The 15134-nt window shown below is 38.8% G+C and overlaps 1 protein-coding gene and 1 long non-coding RNA gene across 3 annotated transcripts in view; one reads left to right on the top strand and one right to left on the bottom strand.

Moving 5' to 3' along the window:
* LOC139937461 (zinc finger E-box-binding homeobox 2-like) overlaps positions 1 to 4909 on the bottom strand; it is a 35191-nt gene extending 30282 nt beyond the window's left edge. For both annotated transcript variants that reach the window (XM_071932608.1, XM_071932609.1), the window contains exon 1: positions 4803 to 4909. In XM_071932608.1, coding sequence (XP_071788709.1) covers positions 4803 to 4860 — 58 coding nt within the window. In that variant the 5' untranslated portion in view covers positions 4861 to 4909. The remainder of the gene's footprint in view (positions 1 to 4802) is intronic.
* Positions 1 to 15134, top strand: part of LOC139937465 (uncharacterized) — a 97057-nt gene that overhangs the window by 26288 nt on the left and 55635 nt on the right. The gene's annotated exons all lie outside the window — the stretch shown is intronic.

The following is a 15134-nucleotide window of genomic DNA, read 5'->3' as shown; positions in this document are numbered from 1 at the left end:
ATATCATACCATTCATACCATGTTTCTACTATAAACAGCTACACACAGTTATTAACAGTTTATATGATCACATTGTTCATCCCACAAAAAGCTTATTCGGGGGTTGTAGTAGAACATCAGCGTCATTTTATTATAGTGTGAGAAGGCAAACATCAATAATTACTATTTTAGGTAGATTTTAAAAAGTTGCCTGCAGGCAAATAACCCAGAACATTTTGGTCAAAGCAACTACATTCATACCTCGATATAATATTCATAATGGTAGATGAATTTCAAAGTATTGTCCATGAATCTTTATTGACGTCTACATTCAATTCAGTCGGATTGTTTGATCATGAACAGGTGATGTGTAGCGCCCCTCTATAGTAAATTCTGAAGATGTAACCCCCTTTTCTGGACAAGATTCCAGTTTCTTCACGCTTCAATAAACATTGGTCTGTGTCATTTACAGTTACACAAGTAATCGAAACGCTTGACTGCTCCCAGGTGCTTCGAGTTGAATACCCCAGTGTATTTTCTGTCTGCACTTGAGAGCTGATTATACCAAAAGTAGCCTATATTAATGTTAGCCCATATTTCACACCGTTATATTTCTGGATGATCCTTCCTTTTCTATCGTACCAGAGATATCTAAACTTCCGTTTTTACCGGCCTTGTTCGCTCTTGAAGGTGCACGGCAATTTTCCTTTTACAAGGGGCACTCTTCATGGGGGATAATGTAAATTTATACTCGAACTTTTCACCGCTGACGCCCATCTAAACAAAACTAATTTACTCCATGATACTTGTTTTGTATTGTTGGTTCACGGAAAACTTAAATCCAAAAACGAAACATAATTTGAAGCATCTAATCGATGGTAGGTAAATATGAGGAAAACGAAGTTTCGTAACTATTGTAATCAAGGGAGCTCACTGCCAGCAGCAAGAGTTTGATTAATTAAAATTTAGTGAAATGTAAAGTTAATATTTGTACGAGACGTATCGCATTAAACATCAGTCAGTTATTTATATCGTATAGATTTACCCGATACGAGGCGAATGGGTAGCTAGAATGTAGTTTTTGAGGCCAAGCAAATTTGTCGCGAAGTGTGTGTGTCGTATTTTGAGATGATCGCTTCGCAATTCTTCCGCCAACCGTGACGGCGCAGTGCCATTCTGCCGGCTGACGCCCCCGTCTCTCCCCTCGGCACGATCGCTCACCCCGCCTGGTGACCCGCTCCCTCGCACGGGCCACTCCTAATGAGCACTGATCAACGGACCGGGGAAGATATAAAAAATCACCGCATGAATTAGCTGGCTCCAGCGAGCTGGCGACATGACAGGATGTATAAATAAAGGAGCCGAGAGAATGTAATCAATTTACCGGAGTGGCACCGGTGAAGAACAGGTAGCCCAACAATCATCTCTGCAAATGTCTTGCAGAACGTCATCTCACAACTCACAAAATAACTTGATCCAGCTGCGCTATGCATTGAGCATAGTGAGCGTAGAACATCATCATGTCCCTTACCGCCCGTGACAGACCATTTACTAGCATTACATGTCCGGACTACGCGGCGCCACTGGGTGAAATATGGTTTGGACCACCAACGGTCTCAACATTACGACGAATATAGAACCTTTAGGTAGGGCATCATCAGGACACTGCTCCAACTTGAGGTGATTCTCAAAGCATTATATTTACATGTAACACCTGCCGGTACCTAAACAATGCGACTGACATCTGGAAGATCGACCCTTTATTGTAACATTCGCACCCCCTCTGGAAGCACAGATGAGACAGTCCACGGACGAATCGAACACGTCCGATCCGGAAATAATGCGTCGATCGACACCTCTTCGAATCTCAGAGTCCGCTCGCGGGGACATAAAGAGGTCACGTTGGCGACACTTTTCTGGGGGACCATCTGGGATAAATGGTGCCAAAAATCACCTGTGTCGTAAGACAGCTGTTTCACATTGGTAACTTTGACAACCTTGGGGAAATGAAAATCTGTACACAATCGCTGTTAATTCTCAATTTCCTAAATACTGGATTTACCCAATAATGCAAAAAGTAGCAATCGAAATGCCATCAATTTGAGTTTGCCCACATATGGTACGATATTCATCCCGAATTATACCACTGATCTTCTCCCAGTCGTAAAGCTGGGACTACGTGGTGAAGTTTGTCATTTGTTGGGTTAGAAATTGATGATTTCCTCTTGACATATAGGCCATCACAAGCGTTTTGACCGGTGATATATGCCCCAGATTCTATCCCGGGTTTGTTCTCTTCTTATCGAGTATACGTAAACTATTGGATAATATTACGTCGAAGCGTGAATTCTTAGTCGAAACGGGAAATATTTACAATGTGGTCGGACATGACTGAGTTAATATCGAACCCTGATTTGGTAAATTATAATCTCTGTAAAGTCGATGATTATGGAAGTCGGTCAACGATTTATGCATGGAGGTAGAAATAGAAAGTTCGATGATCTGTGAAAGTTAGATGATTTCTGTGAGTTCGATGATTTCTGAAGATTGGTTTTCGTTCATATCATATTGATTATACTTTGTGATTCTGATCAATCGGTTTCTTTTAAGGTTTGTTTTTGGCTTTCAATTACTTCAACAATCGCACACCAAACTCGCTTCATCCGCTATCTATGAATATACTTTACGAAGTGATTTTTTTTGCCACTTCGTGTGCAAAAAAAAAAAAGATAACCAAAATATCATTCCCACGGGCAGTGAATGAAAAAGAAGAAGAAGATGGTATCAGTTAATATAACTAGGGGCAGATACCTAAGACAGACGGAGGCAGGAACGGGAGCCGGTAATTGGACGCAAGCGGAGGAACATGCCTGCTGCTCCCAAGATGTGTTCAGGCATACGCTGATGATAAATAATATGCGCGTTTATATAGCCAAGTGGCCATCTGTTCCCCCTTGCATGTAACGCCATGGACTGGACAGGCCGGGTACGGTTTGAATTCAAACAAAGGGGTTCACTCCCGTCCCCCTACCATCGACGTCGGGGGCCAGGGCTTTTTGTCCTGGCTTCACCTGCGCCTTGTGAATCCATTGTAAATCCTCGGACCCGGTTTGAAATGTATCCGTTGAACGTGTCGCCACATTGTATCCAACTATATCAGTACAACCAGTCTTGACGATTGTTAATTTGGTTAAATCAAGTATACCGTAAGTCACGAGCAAGTTCTTGTTTGGACATTCAATTAGTTCGTCACCAAATCAATCTCGCAGCAAATTAGTATAAACCATGATAAGTGAACACTCAAATTGAGCAATTTTTAACAGAAGAGCCCCTTTGACGTAAATGCACATACCCGAAATCTAGTTTTTCTTTGAGTTAAAAAGTGAAACAAAACACTTTCTCTTTCGAAAATTCCTACACTTCAAACAAGCATAATGATTGTTCTTTTTATATTCCTTTAATTTTTTAAAAACTTATTTCAGACCCAAAATGTTTGTGTGCACCAAAGTTGTGTGGCAAACTAGAATTCCCAGGGACAAAAAAAGGTCCTTTGTCCAATATTTAAACGGCGAACAACGAAAAAAACCATCATGGTGGATGTTCACCAAGATAATAAGATAGCAAAAATGTTGAATTCATAAGGGACTATGTAGCTGGGATATCTCTACTTTTAATCTTCGAATCCACGGTACTTTTTTCGTGAGTAATCCGTCTTCACCCGGTAATAATATTGCACCGAATTTGCCGGCGGCGGCTGTGAAGCGACGGCGCAATTGTGGGTCCATCTAAAATACCTGATTGCATTTTTACAGGTTAATGATATTCATCTTCAAAGAAGCCGAGTTTTTTAATTTGCCAGTCGTCCTGTGCTGATAAAAGGCGCTCACCGCACACCAGCACTCCGCCAAACACGTGCGGCTAATTAAAAGTGAGATGTTGGAAAGATTGCAGGAACAAATTAAATCAACCCCACTTTATTTCCTTAAGTGAAATGGTTTACAAAAATGTTCCATCTTAAAATGTTATCGGGCCCTGGGACAGTGAGGGGGAAAATAGATATCACCTAAAAGTATAATCATGTGAACAAAAACGCATTTATTTTTTTCGCCGCTCTATACTAGATTCTGGGAGGAGGTTAATCTCATTTAAGCAGTCCCAGTTTATACATTATTAGTTGGCGACATCGATTCTACCGATCGTGAAATTGTTTCTGCTCGTTTTTAAAACAAACATAAACAACAACCAATTAATTATTGACAAGGTTTCATTTTTGGAACGCCATGGAGTCAGGTCGGTTGTAGCCCAACACCTGCGTCTATTCATGAATAATGCATGAAGCGGCTTCTTTCTGTTGAGGGATAAAGCTGTGCTTCACCACTCACGGATGCCTCCAGGCACTGCACACCCAGCAGGCTAGGCTCTCTGCGGATAGCGTTCGTTCTCTATAGCGCTATCCCCATATGCCTTGTTCGTCAAGCCCCTTTCTCTAAAATTATATTTCAACTTCTTTATGAAATTCAAATGGTTCTAATAAAATATGTGTTTATTTCCTGGAAAGATTAAATTTAGTTGAGAGTATTTTCCACCAATGCGTTGTTTTTGTACAGACATAATAAAGAGTTGAAATAATTTTGCGCTTCGGAAAAGGATGCTTTCCATTGTTCGCTGTGCCACTAACACAAAGCTTTTCATAGCAGGTGATGAGAGAACATGAGTTGAAGTGCGCCTAAACAATTCACTTGTAACAAATTAAAAAAATTATAGCTACTAAAACACAGAACTTTCCACAAATCGAAAACAGAAATCATGATGAAGATTCTTACCTTTTTTACGTCTGGGATTTGCTTGTTTGCGTCGCGTACACCTGATTGTGTCTGCCATGCTCCCTAACTGAGTACACTGCACTGGTGTTACAGCCACTCATAGTCATACCAACACCGATTACTCCACTGCCAGCACGACTCCTATTGCACATGCGCTGTGTAATCAATGCGTTACGTCATAAGCAGGGCAGCATGCACTGACTGGGCGCACGTGGCTCTTTGTTTACATCGCTCACTCCACGCACAAGCCACGACAGTTGAAAATCGTACTGGATCCTACACCACTGGGGCCGTGTACATGATGTATGGGTCGGTTAGACGGCTGCTGTGACTGGGCTCACGGATGCTTTACTAATGATGAAGTGGTGGGGTTGTGCCGTGTAACAGTACATACATACCGTAGTGACGAACACTCCGGGGCCGGCCACTGACTCGTTGGCACATACCGTCACTAGTTCACGTCTCTTGAACCACGGACAATATTTTTTGTTTGGAACATAGGCTAATTGCTGCGAGTGACTTACTTACACTGTGGCAGGCTGATTCTTGATTCATGATCAGACATACCGGGTGTCTTCCGCGCACCAACAATTTTCTTTTTGGAGCGCTTCAAAAACCCGCTGCATTTGAACGAATTTATGCGCTAGCAAGCCATGAACGTAAACGATTTTATGGGCTTTCACTTGTAACAAGTATTACTAGTATCCATACTTTAAAAAAAAACTTCAGTTCAAAATGCTGACTTACTTTTTGCAAAGAACACAACTATTTTTTCATTTTTTTCATTATTAAACTATATTTCTGATTCCGCCACATCGTTTCAAAAATTATAGACACCGACAGCGGACGAGGCAAAAACTTCAGTTATTAACATTTTGCTGAATAGGTATTTTCAGTAACCGCTAGCTACAAAATATAATACACCAATAATAATGCTTAATAGAGTCCTTTTATATGCAAATTGACACACCAGGTGGAGCACCGTGCAGCACAATGCCTACGATGTTTGTCCATTTTCTATTGGTTGGAAACTTCTAAAGGGGGCCTGTGACGATATATGATGGTACGATGTTATTCGTAAAGATAAACAATAGTCGCATAGGGAGTCATTACAAGCTTTCGCGATTGATTATGATTGTGAAAACTCAGGGAAAAAAATTGACAAACAAGTTTTGAATTGACCCTTTGTGTATTTCGGCCGTTGCGTCTGGCTATAGTGGGCAAGCGCGACCGACTCGCGTGTGGACATGCTATTAATTATATAAGGAGAAAGCAGAAAGAAAACACCCACCAAATAAAGGAATATGCAACTCGGGGTATATACTAGACAGTGGGATGACACTGGCCACTATTGGTAATTGTCAAAGACCAGTCTTCTTACTTGGTGTATCTCAACATATGTACAAAATAACAAACCTATGAAAATTTGAACTCAATTGGTCGTCGAAGTTGCGAGATAATAATGGAAGATTCGAATTGAAAAACAAAGTTATGTGCTTTCAGATGCTTGATTTCGGGACCTCAAAATGTAATTCCGATGTCTCAAAATCAAATGCGTGAAAATTTACTTCTTTCTCAAAAACTACGTTACTTCAGAGGGAGCCGTTTCTCACTATTGCCCTCTATTGCTCATTAATTTACATTACCAAGTTAGTTTTTATGCTAACAATTGTTTTGAGTAATTACCAATAGTGTCCACTTTAAAAGTAATGTAAAATCTAAATTGTCACGTTTCTTGTTGTAGTCCCATTGGGCAGATTATGCTGCATAAGAAGCTTGGGTACACATCATGTCAGAAAAAAATATACGTTGTGTTAATATATCAGAGTTATCTTATTAAAATGCAGTTTGTGTAACATAAAGGCTATGTCAGTAGTGCACTGGTTGTGGGTTGGCGATAATGCTGAAGTTTGTGCGATAACATGGATTCAGTAACACTATTGGTTGTGATTCCAAACCGCAATTCGCGGTAAATCCACCGGTACAAATTTTGTACCACGTACAATTTACATTACATAGTTGACTCGATTGACAATGATTTACTTTAGCGAGGAAATGCTGCAGAAATACGTGATTTCCTCTGACAAAATAGCCCCTCTGATACTAAAAATGCCTTTTTAAGGTTTGAACATGAAGGACCGGGAAACCGCAGAAGTACCGGTTTTGTTATGGCTGAAATCATGGAGCAATAAACTACTGAAATGAACTCCCGCTAATTTGTATGATATTTGATGACAGACAGCTTATTTAAAGTATTTTGATAACAATTTTGTTAACGACGTTAACATTGGCGATTACAAATGACATTTTGGTTGTGTGATACGGCAGCAAAAAGAGGCTCAATCATGCTTTAACCTTATTGGTAATACTTTCCCTTTAAAACCAGTTATGAATGTAATATTGACTATAAAAATGACGCTCTACCCTCGCCTGCAAGCCTCTATTCTTATACATTGATTCGAAGGGGAAGAATTGCCGCACCATATTAACGGCGCCCGTACGGGCTTCCATTGGTTATTTTCACACGACAACGAAGTAAAGCGATAACATGGCGACGACCTTGTTTAAGGTCACTTTTCAAGAAAGCCAAAAGAGCAGTATTCTTCACTGGTTTAGGGGATGACACTGTTCTTCCTATTTTGTTTTTTCAATTTATCTGTTGTTTCTTTTGATCGTCATGGATCATCTACGATATTTATTTCAAATTGGCGTGAAGTTTCAATTCCAATTTCAACACAAGAGAAAACACTTATGACCTTGGACGACATTGGACACGTTGAAGAAGGGGAAAAACACACACCACGCCTTTGTAAAAACCTGCAAACGGAGACCTCCAATTGTCCCTCTTTTGTTTGTACTAACTTTTTGCAACAGCGCCCATTGGTTTTGTACATACTTTCCAACCAGGAACCCTTTTTATTGTCCTCTTTTGTTGTGACATTCCCGCCTTGAAACAAATGAAAAATGTCATCACGAATTTCATAATGTGTTTATGTGTGTGTGTGTGGGGGGGGGGGGGGGGTGACTTTGTGAAAAAGATAACGTAATTTTTGTGTAAGCAAACAAAGCTACCTACCAGGCCTTCATTTTTTGTTAAACTTGATCGCCAACCGGCAGCCGATAGTTAGTTCTAAGCGTTTTGACAAAATTTAACCCTGGATGGAAGTCGGGCAAAGGCTTTAGTTGAGGAATAAGTTTCATAAACACAATGTGCGTAAAAAAAAATTTGATTGTATTCTACCACACATCGTTGTATTTGAACAAAAACTAACACCGTATGAGATATTACTAAAATTACATATTTGATTTTTGCACCATTATTTTTCAAGTACAATTTGACTTTAATCACACCCTTTTGTTAATTTAAACGTTATGGATAGACTACTTTGTGTAAACTGTATACAATTTTTTTTATTTGTCCATCGGTTATTATCAGTTGCACACCTTACGACAATTTTTACGCTTCATCCTCCGCAATTCAGGTTGATTTAATCAAAATATAGCATATACTTTGCACAGCACAGTACAATATCTGAATCAATGAATGGCGTCAGATATGAACACTGGTTACAGTCGGTAAGCCTAGTTCGACTGGGACCCAGGTAAAAACAATACAATTCTCGCGGGATTTAGTCTGGCTCCGGTGTTCATAATGTACCAGCCCCGAAGTAAACAAAAAACGTGAGACAGAAAACAAAATGAATCGGTGTGTGTGCTTTTTATTACAGCGCTAGCGTTGGAGCTTGTAGTATAATGATAGCCTAGAAACATCGGCAATAGATATGAAATTCCCTCATAAAAACCGCAGGCTGTCATCCACCGTTGATCACCTGTGAGATAGATGACGGTGGGTATGCCGACAAGAAGGCGCCAGCGATAAGTAGTCCAAATCTTGAGGGATTTTTGATCCGACCTGATGTCAGTCACCGACAGCCATCAAGATCGCAGGACGGCACAGGTGCGATATTGACACGTGCACACGGGACGGGCGGGCTGAGAAACGCCGTATACTCCAGGCCCGAGGAACGGACAGGAGCAACGCAAAATGTACACAGCCGGAGTTTTTCACATTGATTTTATTTCCGTGTGCATGCAGGTACAGTTTATTTTCGGCATCAATAGCAAAATCATAGTTTTACTTTTCGGACTGATTTATGTAGAAGGGCATTAAATATGAACTATTATGATGAAAGGTGTACTGTACATTGGAGTTTACAAATACTGAAAAGTGAAAGGTGTTTCTCATTTCCATATATGTGATTGGATATTTATCACTTCGTATCTGTCGAACCATCCGGTTTCGGTATTTGTACTCAATAGAAGAACAGATGATCAAGAATTTTCATATTTTGTCAAGATGTCACAGCTGTCAGATAAAGTCTGATTTATTTCTTGGGTTGATTTTTTTCTCTCCCTTTTTCTTACTTGACTTTAGGTCTGCATTGTTGGTAACAAACTTTTTAAGAGAAGGCAAAGTTTTTAAAATCATATTTGGGCAGTCATGAAACAATGACTTGGGAATCTTTAAGCAGTCTTCTTTTTAAGAAAACCAATTGTAACCAATTCTTGAAAACCCTCTCTTTCTCTAGTCACCAAGGTCGGAATCTTGTTAAGATTTGCTCCTTCTTGTATATCCCAAATTAAAGGGAAGGTACACGTTTGGTAATTGTCAAAGACCAGTCTTCTCACTTGGTGTATCCCAACATAAGCATAAAATAACAAACCTGTGATGAAAATTTGAGCTAAATTGGTCAGCAAAGTTGTGAGAAATTGGTGAGAGAAAAAACACCCTTGTTTGACGAATTTATTGTGTTTTCAGATAGGAATAAAGACTTCTAGCTAGAAGTCTTTTATTATTTTTGTGAGAAATGACCTCTTTCTCAAAATATATGCTACTTCAAAGGGAATGTTTCTCACAATGTTTTATACTTTCAACAGCTCTCCAATGCTCGTTACCAAGTCAGTTTTTAAGTTAATATTTGTTTTGAGTAATTACCAATCGTGTACCTTCCCTTTAAAGATCAGTTTGAAGCACCCCAATGTCCCTAGCAACTACATATGTAAACGTGAGCTTTTGTCTTCCCCTATATTTCTCCCTCCATGTTTTGGTGACCAGGGCCCAATTTCATGGCTCTGCTTACCGTAAGCACAGAATTGGCGCTTACAGAAGCAGGGAATTATGTGCTTACGGAAGCGTATTTCACGGGTTAGCGGTAAATTTTGGCTTCTGTGCGTGCGTACTCCACATTACTAGGCATTTTACGCTTACAAGGCTAGCACAGAAATTCGGCCCTTGCATGTAAGCGGCAAATCGTGATCATAAGCGCAGAATTCGGCGGTAAGCAGAGCCATGAAATTGGGCCCAGGTGATAAGGTGATGTTTGTATAAGTGCCATGTGAGTCTCACACAGATGCTGTTGTATTATTGTGGATAGTTTTGGTCAATGCCATAGTTCAGTATTGTCAATGTTGACTCCAGTGTTCATTGCAGCATTTTCACTTAAGTTTTGTGTAGCACCCATCCAGTGTCTCTTTCAGTTCCCTCATGGCTGTCCATGTATCTGGGTCATTATGATGGATTCTTCTTTGGGGCAAATTTAGCCTCATTGGAATAGCAATCATTGTTGAGCAGCACGTATAGTGTGTAATACAACCTGGTATAGCTTTGGAAATTTGTTTTAGTTTCTGAGCCCAACTTCATAGAGCTGCTAAGCACAAAAATTTGCTAAGCATGAAATTTCTTCCTTGATAAAAACAAAATTACAATCGAAATTTCCACGTGATTTTCAGGATAAGCAAACAACAGCTAAAAAAATAAAAACCAGTAACAAGTAATATGCAACAAATTTAAATTTGGTTGGTAATCCTGTTTTTATCAAGGAAGAAATTTCATGCTTAGCAAATTTTTATGCTTAGCAGCGCTATGAAATTGGGCCCTGATCTTTCCTGGGAAATAAAGACCTTTGGGATAGCAACAAAGATCAAGGCACTAACTCACCCCACCTTTTGCTGTGTCCATCATCAACCAAGACCACAAACTCATTTGTCATTGTCGGCAAACATAAAAACCATGTGTGCAACAGTATTTTGGATTCATTCACATATATGTCAATGCTGCTGTACAATACAATGATGCACATTTATGTTGAAGTTTACAAAAGCAATGAGGTATGATATATATTAGGTACACAATGGTTCATTACTAGGCAGCAATTTAAAGACACAATTTAGGTATAGGGTTAAAGGAACACGTTGCCTTGGATCGGTCGAGTTGGTCTTTGAAAAGCGTTTGTAACCGTTTTAAAAAAAATGCATATGGGTAGAAAGATGTTGTAAAAGTAGAATACAATGATCCACACAAACATGCCTTGAAATTGCGTGGTTTTCCTTTTACCTTGTCGACTAACACGTCGGCCATTTATGGGGGTCAAAATTTTGACTCCCATAAATGGCCGACCATGTTAGTTCGCACAGTAGAAGGAAAACCACGCAATTTCGAGGCAAACTTGTGTGGATCATTGTATTCTACTTTTAAAACATCTTTCCAACCATATGCATTTTATAAAATACAGTTACAAACGCTTTTGTTTTGACCAACTCGTCCGATCCAAGGCAACGTGTTCCTTTAAGGGAGATGCTTTTGTTCTCTATCCTATGGACAAAGGCCCTACAAACATTTGGTACGGTACAACCAAGGTACGTAACATGAACCTAGGTCAAAAAGGGACAGATTATAAAGTGTCTGAGAAAAATGGGCACTGACCCGACTCATCCTAAATGAAGTTTGATTTCATCTGCCTTAAGAATGATAAGTCATGCCAAACTAATGAACTGTTAGTGTTCCTTTTCTCAAAGTTTTGTAGCCTTATGAAAAGCACTTTTTGGTCATCATCCCTGTGGTTGTTGTTGTTGTCCTATTGGACAATGCTGATGTATAGAATCCCCCCCACCCCCCCCCACCCCCCCCCCCCCCCCCCCCCCCCCCGGTGGCAGTATTGTGTTTTTAATTTGAATAAAATACCTCATTGTGTAATATCTCTGTGAAAAATGTTTGACTGTGAATGTGGTGATTATCTTTCAATTCTCTTCTAAAGAGTATCAAAGTAAACGAACACATAAACACAGAAAATAATTAGGTCTTCTCTGAGTGCGTGTGTCAACTCATTTTGATTCTGGCCTTGTAAAATTAATTCTGGTCCAGAAAATTTGAGCTCAAGACCCTACAGTCTTGTGGACCCCCCCCCCCCCCAATTCGAAATTCAAGCCCTGGTTGTTTGGGAAGGTCTTCAAATGTTTTTTTCTTGGCTTAACAATATTTCACACAGATATTATTTTTTCTGGATGCTTTTGATACTGGTATCGACTTTCGAATAAGTACTCTCAAGATTGAAATAGTCTTCTTTTTTTCTCTCTCTTTTTATTGATAATTACAATTCCTGTATTTTGTTTTTTTAGCATAAAAATCATGTGCATCTATTTTGATGACATAGCTGTGGGTAAAGTTAATATAATACTTCCTCATGTTTAGGAAATTGTTTATTAGGTGGTAGTATGTCCCTCTGGAAAATCATGATCAAATGTGATTGTGAATTTAAACCAACACAACATAACTACGTGCTTCACAAATATGCATAAAAACGTTGAATTGCCTTTTTTTTTCATGACAACAAAAAAACATTCTTTTTAATTTAACAGAAAGCAACTCTTAGTAAAATTTATGAAATTGAAGTGGGCTGTGTAATGCTCCTGCCGGGGCCCAATTTTATAAAGCATGTAAGCACAAATACTTGCTAAGCACAGAAAAAATTACTTAGCAGAAACTTTTTACTAGCCAAAAGTCAATAAAAGGTTTACATTGTTGTGGCCTAGTTTTGTCTAGCATAAAAATGTGGTTTAAAGTCGTATTTTCTGCTTTAAAACAGATAAATGAAATTTGGCACTGGGACGGGTTGGCTCCTAACCGTTTTTTTCTGTATCACCTATACACCCAATGGTCTGAATGTTCATACAGTAATAATTGTTTCTCTTTATCTAAAAACATAATACCTAGTGGTCATTGCTGTTCTACCAATTCATTGAAAGATTACATGGTCCATTTATCTTGCCTTTTAATGTAACATTCCATCTTTCAACTCATGGCAAAATATTCTCACCACTGCATTCATAAACCAGGGCTTGAAATTAACACTGGACTCTGTAGGCCCGAGACCAGTGAGTTTTTGCATCGGGCCAATAGACTCAAAACTGGACCAGCATGGTGTTTTTCAGTTGAATAATAATAGGTAACCTCGTTGGTGCATGGTGTTTTTCAGTTGAATAATAATAGGTAACCTCGTTCGTTGTGTAATATTTTTTGTGAACAGAATGTTGACTTTATGAGTCAGTGAAAATATCTTTAAATTGTCTTTAGTATCGAAGTAGGCTTTTAAAGGCACTGTGCACTTTTGGTAATTACTCAAAAAATGTATTAGCATAAAACCTTACTTGAAACGAGCAATGGAGAGCTAAGTATACAACATTGTGAGAAACGACTTTCTCTGAAGTAACGTATTTTTTGAGAAAGAGAAAAATTTTCTTTACAAGAATGAAAGACTTGATATTCCTATTTGAAAGCACACTATTTTGAACAACAAGGGTGTTTTTTCTTTCATCATTTTCTTGCAACTTCAATGACCAATTGAGTCCAAATTTGCATAGGCTTGTTATTTTAGGCATATGTTAAGATACACTATTTCTACCTCCATGGATACACCAAGTGAGAACACAGGTCTTTGACAATAACCAATAGTATTAATTTTGGTTTTTACCCATACACCGATGTGTGTTAGCACTGTATACTCAGTACTTTCCCGAGTCCTGTGAAAAAAAATATGACAGGCATGTTACTCGGGTGGGATTCGAACCCACGACCCTTGTAATTCTAGAGCAGTGTCTTACCAACTAGACTACCGAGGTTGCCCGGCAGCTAGAGGCAGTTCGAATCCTATGTTTTGGCAGCGGGTAATATTCTTTATCCCTGATGCAAATTTAACATCTATTATAATTACCAATAGTGTATTAGTGCTTGTTCAACCATGGACAAAATCTGGTCATGTGAAATAAATGTTGGTCTAGTTAGTATTTTGGGCTAAGAGCCCTGCAGTCCTGTGGATTTTCCACCCTGGTGCAAGCCCTGGTGCCACTGTTTAGCATTTAGTTGCCAGTGCATCATATATACATTTATATGAGTTCAATTTTGTGCAAGCACTTATTGTAATGATATCTACTCTGAATGATTGATTAAATGAACTCTTAAAGGGCAAACATTGGGACCAGCATGCATATTACAATGAAGTAACTAGAAATTATCTTGCATTGTGGCATCCACTCTGATCATGAAGGTAGCTACCTCCATGCTCTGCTGCAGTACTTGAATCATTTTTGAAAACATCTAAAGTACATGCAAACAAATCTGGGGAAAATGTTACATGGATAACTTTGGTTGTGGTATCCTTTGATTAAATTTAAATTAAAATTTCAGTTGGGAAAAAAAGTACTGCATAGATGCATTCAGTGGAACATTCCACCAGTGCATATATTGATTATTTGCTTAATAAACCTCACACAATTCTGCTCACAATCTCCATTCTGGCAACTCTAACCTCTACATTTAGATGAAATCTAATCATCCATGGGGTGACCGATCTTTTTCTCATGCTGCACGGCGTCGATGGAATAAAACTGCCATTGGTTTCTCTAATCCAGTTTAAGAAAACCCTAACTTATCTATTTGATGAAGTATTTGCATAATGTTGTTTTCTGGGGTTTTAAAGGCATGGCCACTACGGGTAAATACACAAAATAAATGTTAGCATAAAAACTTACTTGGTAACGAGCAATGGAGAGCTGTTGGTAGTAAAACATTTTGAGAAATGCCTCCCTAGAAAGAGGTAATTAATCACTCAATTAATAAAAGACTTCAGGCCTGAAGTCTTTTTTTTTAGCCATCTGAAAGCACACAAATTTGTGCAACAAGGGTGTATTTTTTTTTATTTTTTTTTATTTCATTTTTTCCTTGCAACTTCGATGACCAATTGAGTAAAAAAAAATCACATGTTTGTTATTTGATGCATATGTTGGGATACACCAAGTGAGAGCACTGGTCTGTGACAATTACCTAAGATGTCCAGTGCCTTTTACTGTATTCTTGTAGTTTATATTTTAGTTATCTTGTCCTTGTTATGTGATTGCGTCATGAGTACTTAGTGTGGATTTCCGCTTTATAAACTTTCTTTACTATTCTCACTATGATCATAATTTTGTGGTACATTTAATTAGTAACGCTTAAATAGG

This window comes from Asterias amurensis, chromosome 5 (genome assembly GCF_032118995.1).
Source record: "Asterias amurensis chromosome 5, ASM3211899v1".
Classification (NCBI taxonomy): Eukaryota; Metazoa; Echinodermata; class Asteroidea; order Forcipulatida; family Asteriidae; genus Asterias; species Asterias amurensis.
Note: the sequence above shows the minus strand (reverse complement) of the source record. Positions and strands in the feature narration are given on the sequence as shown.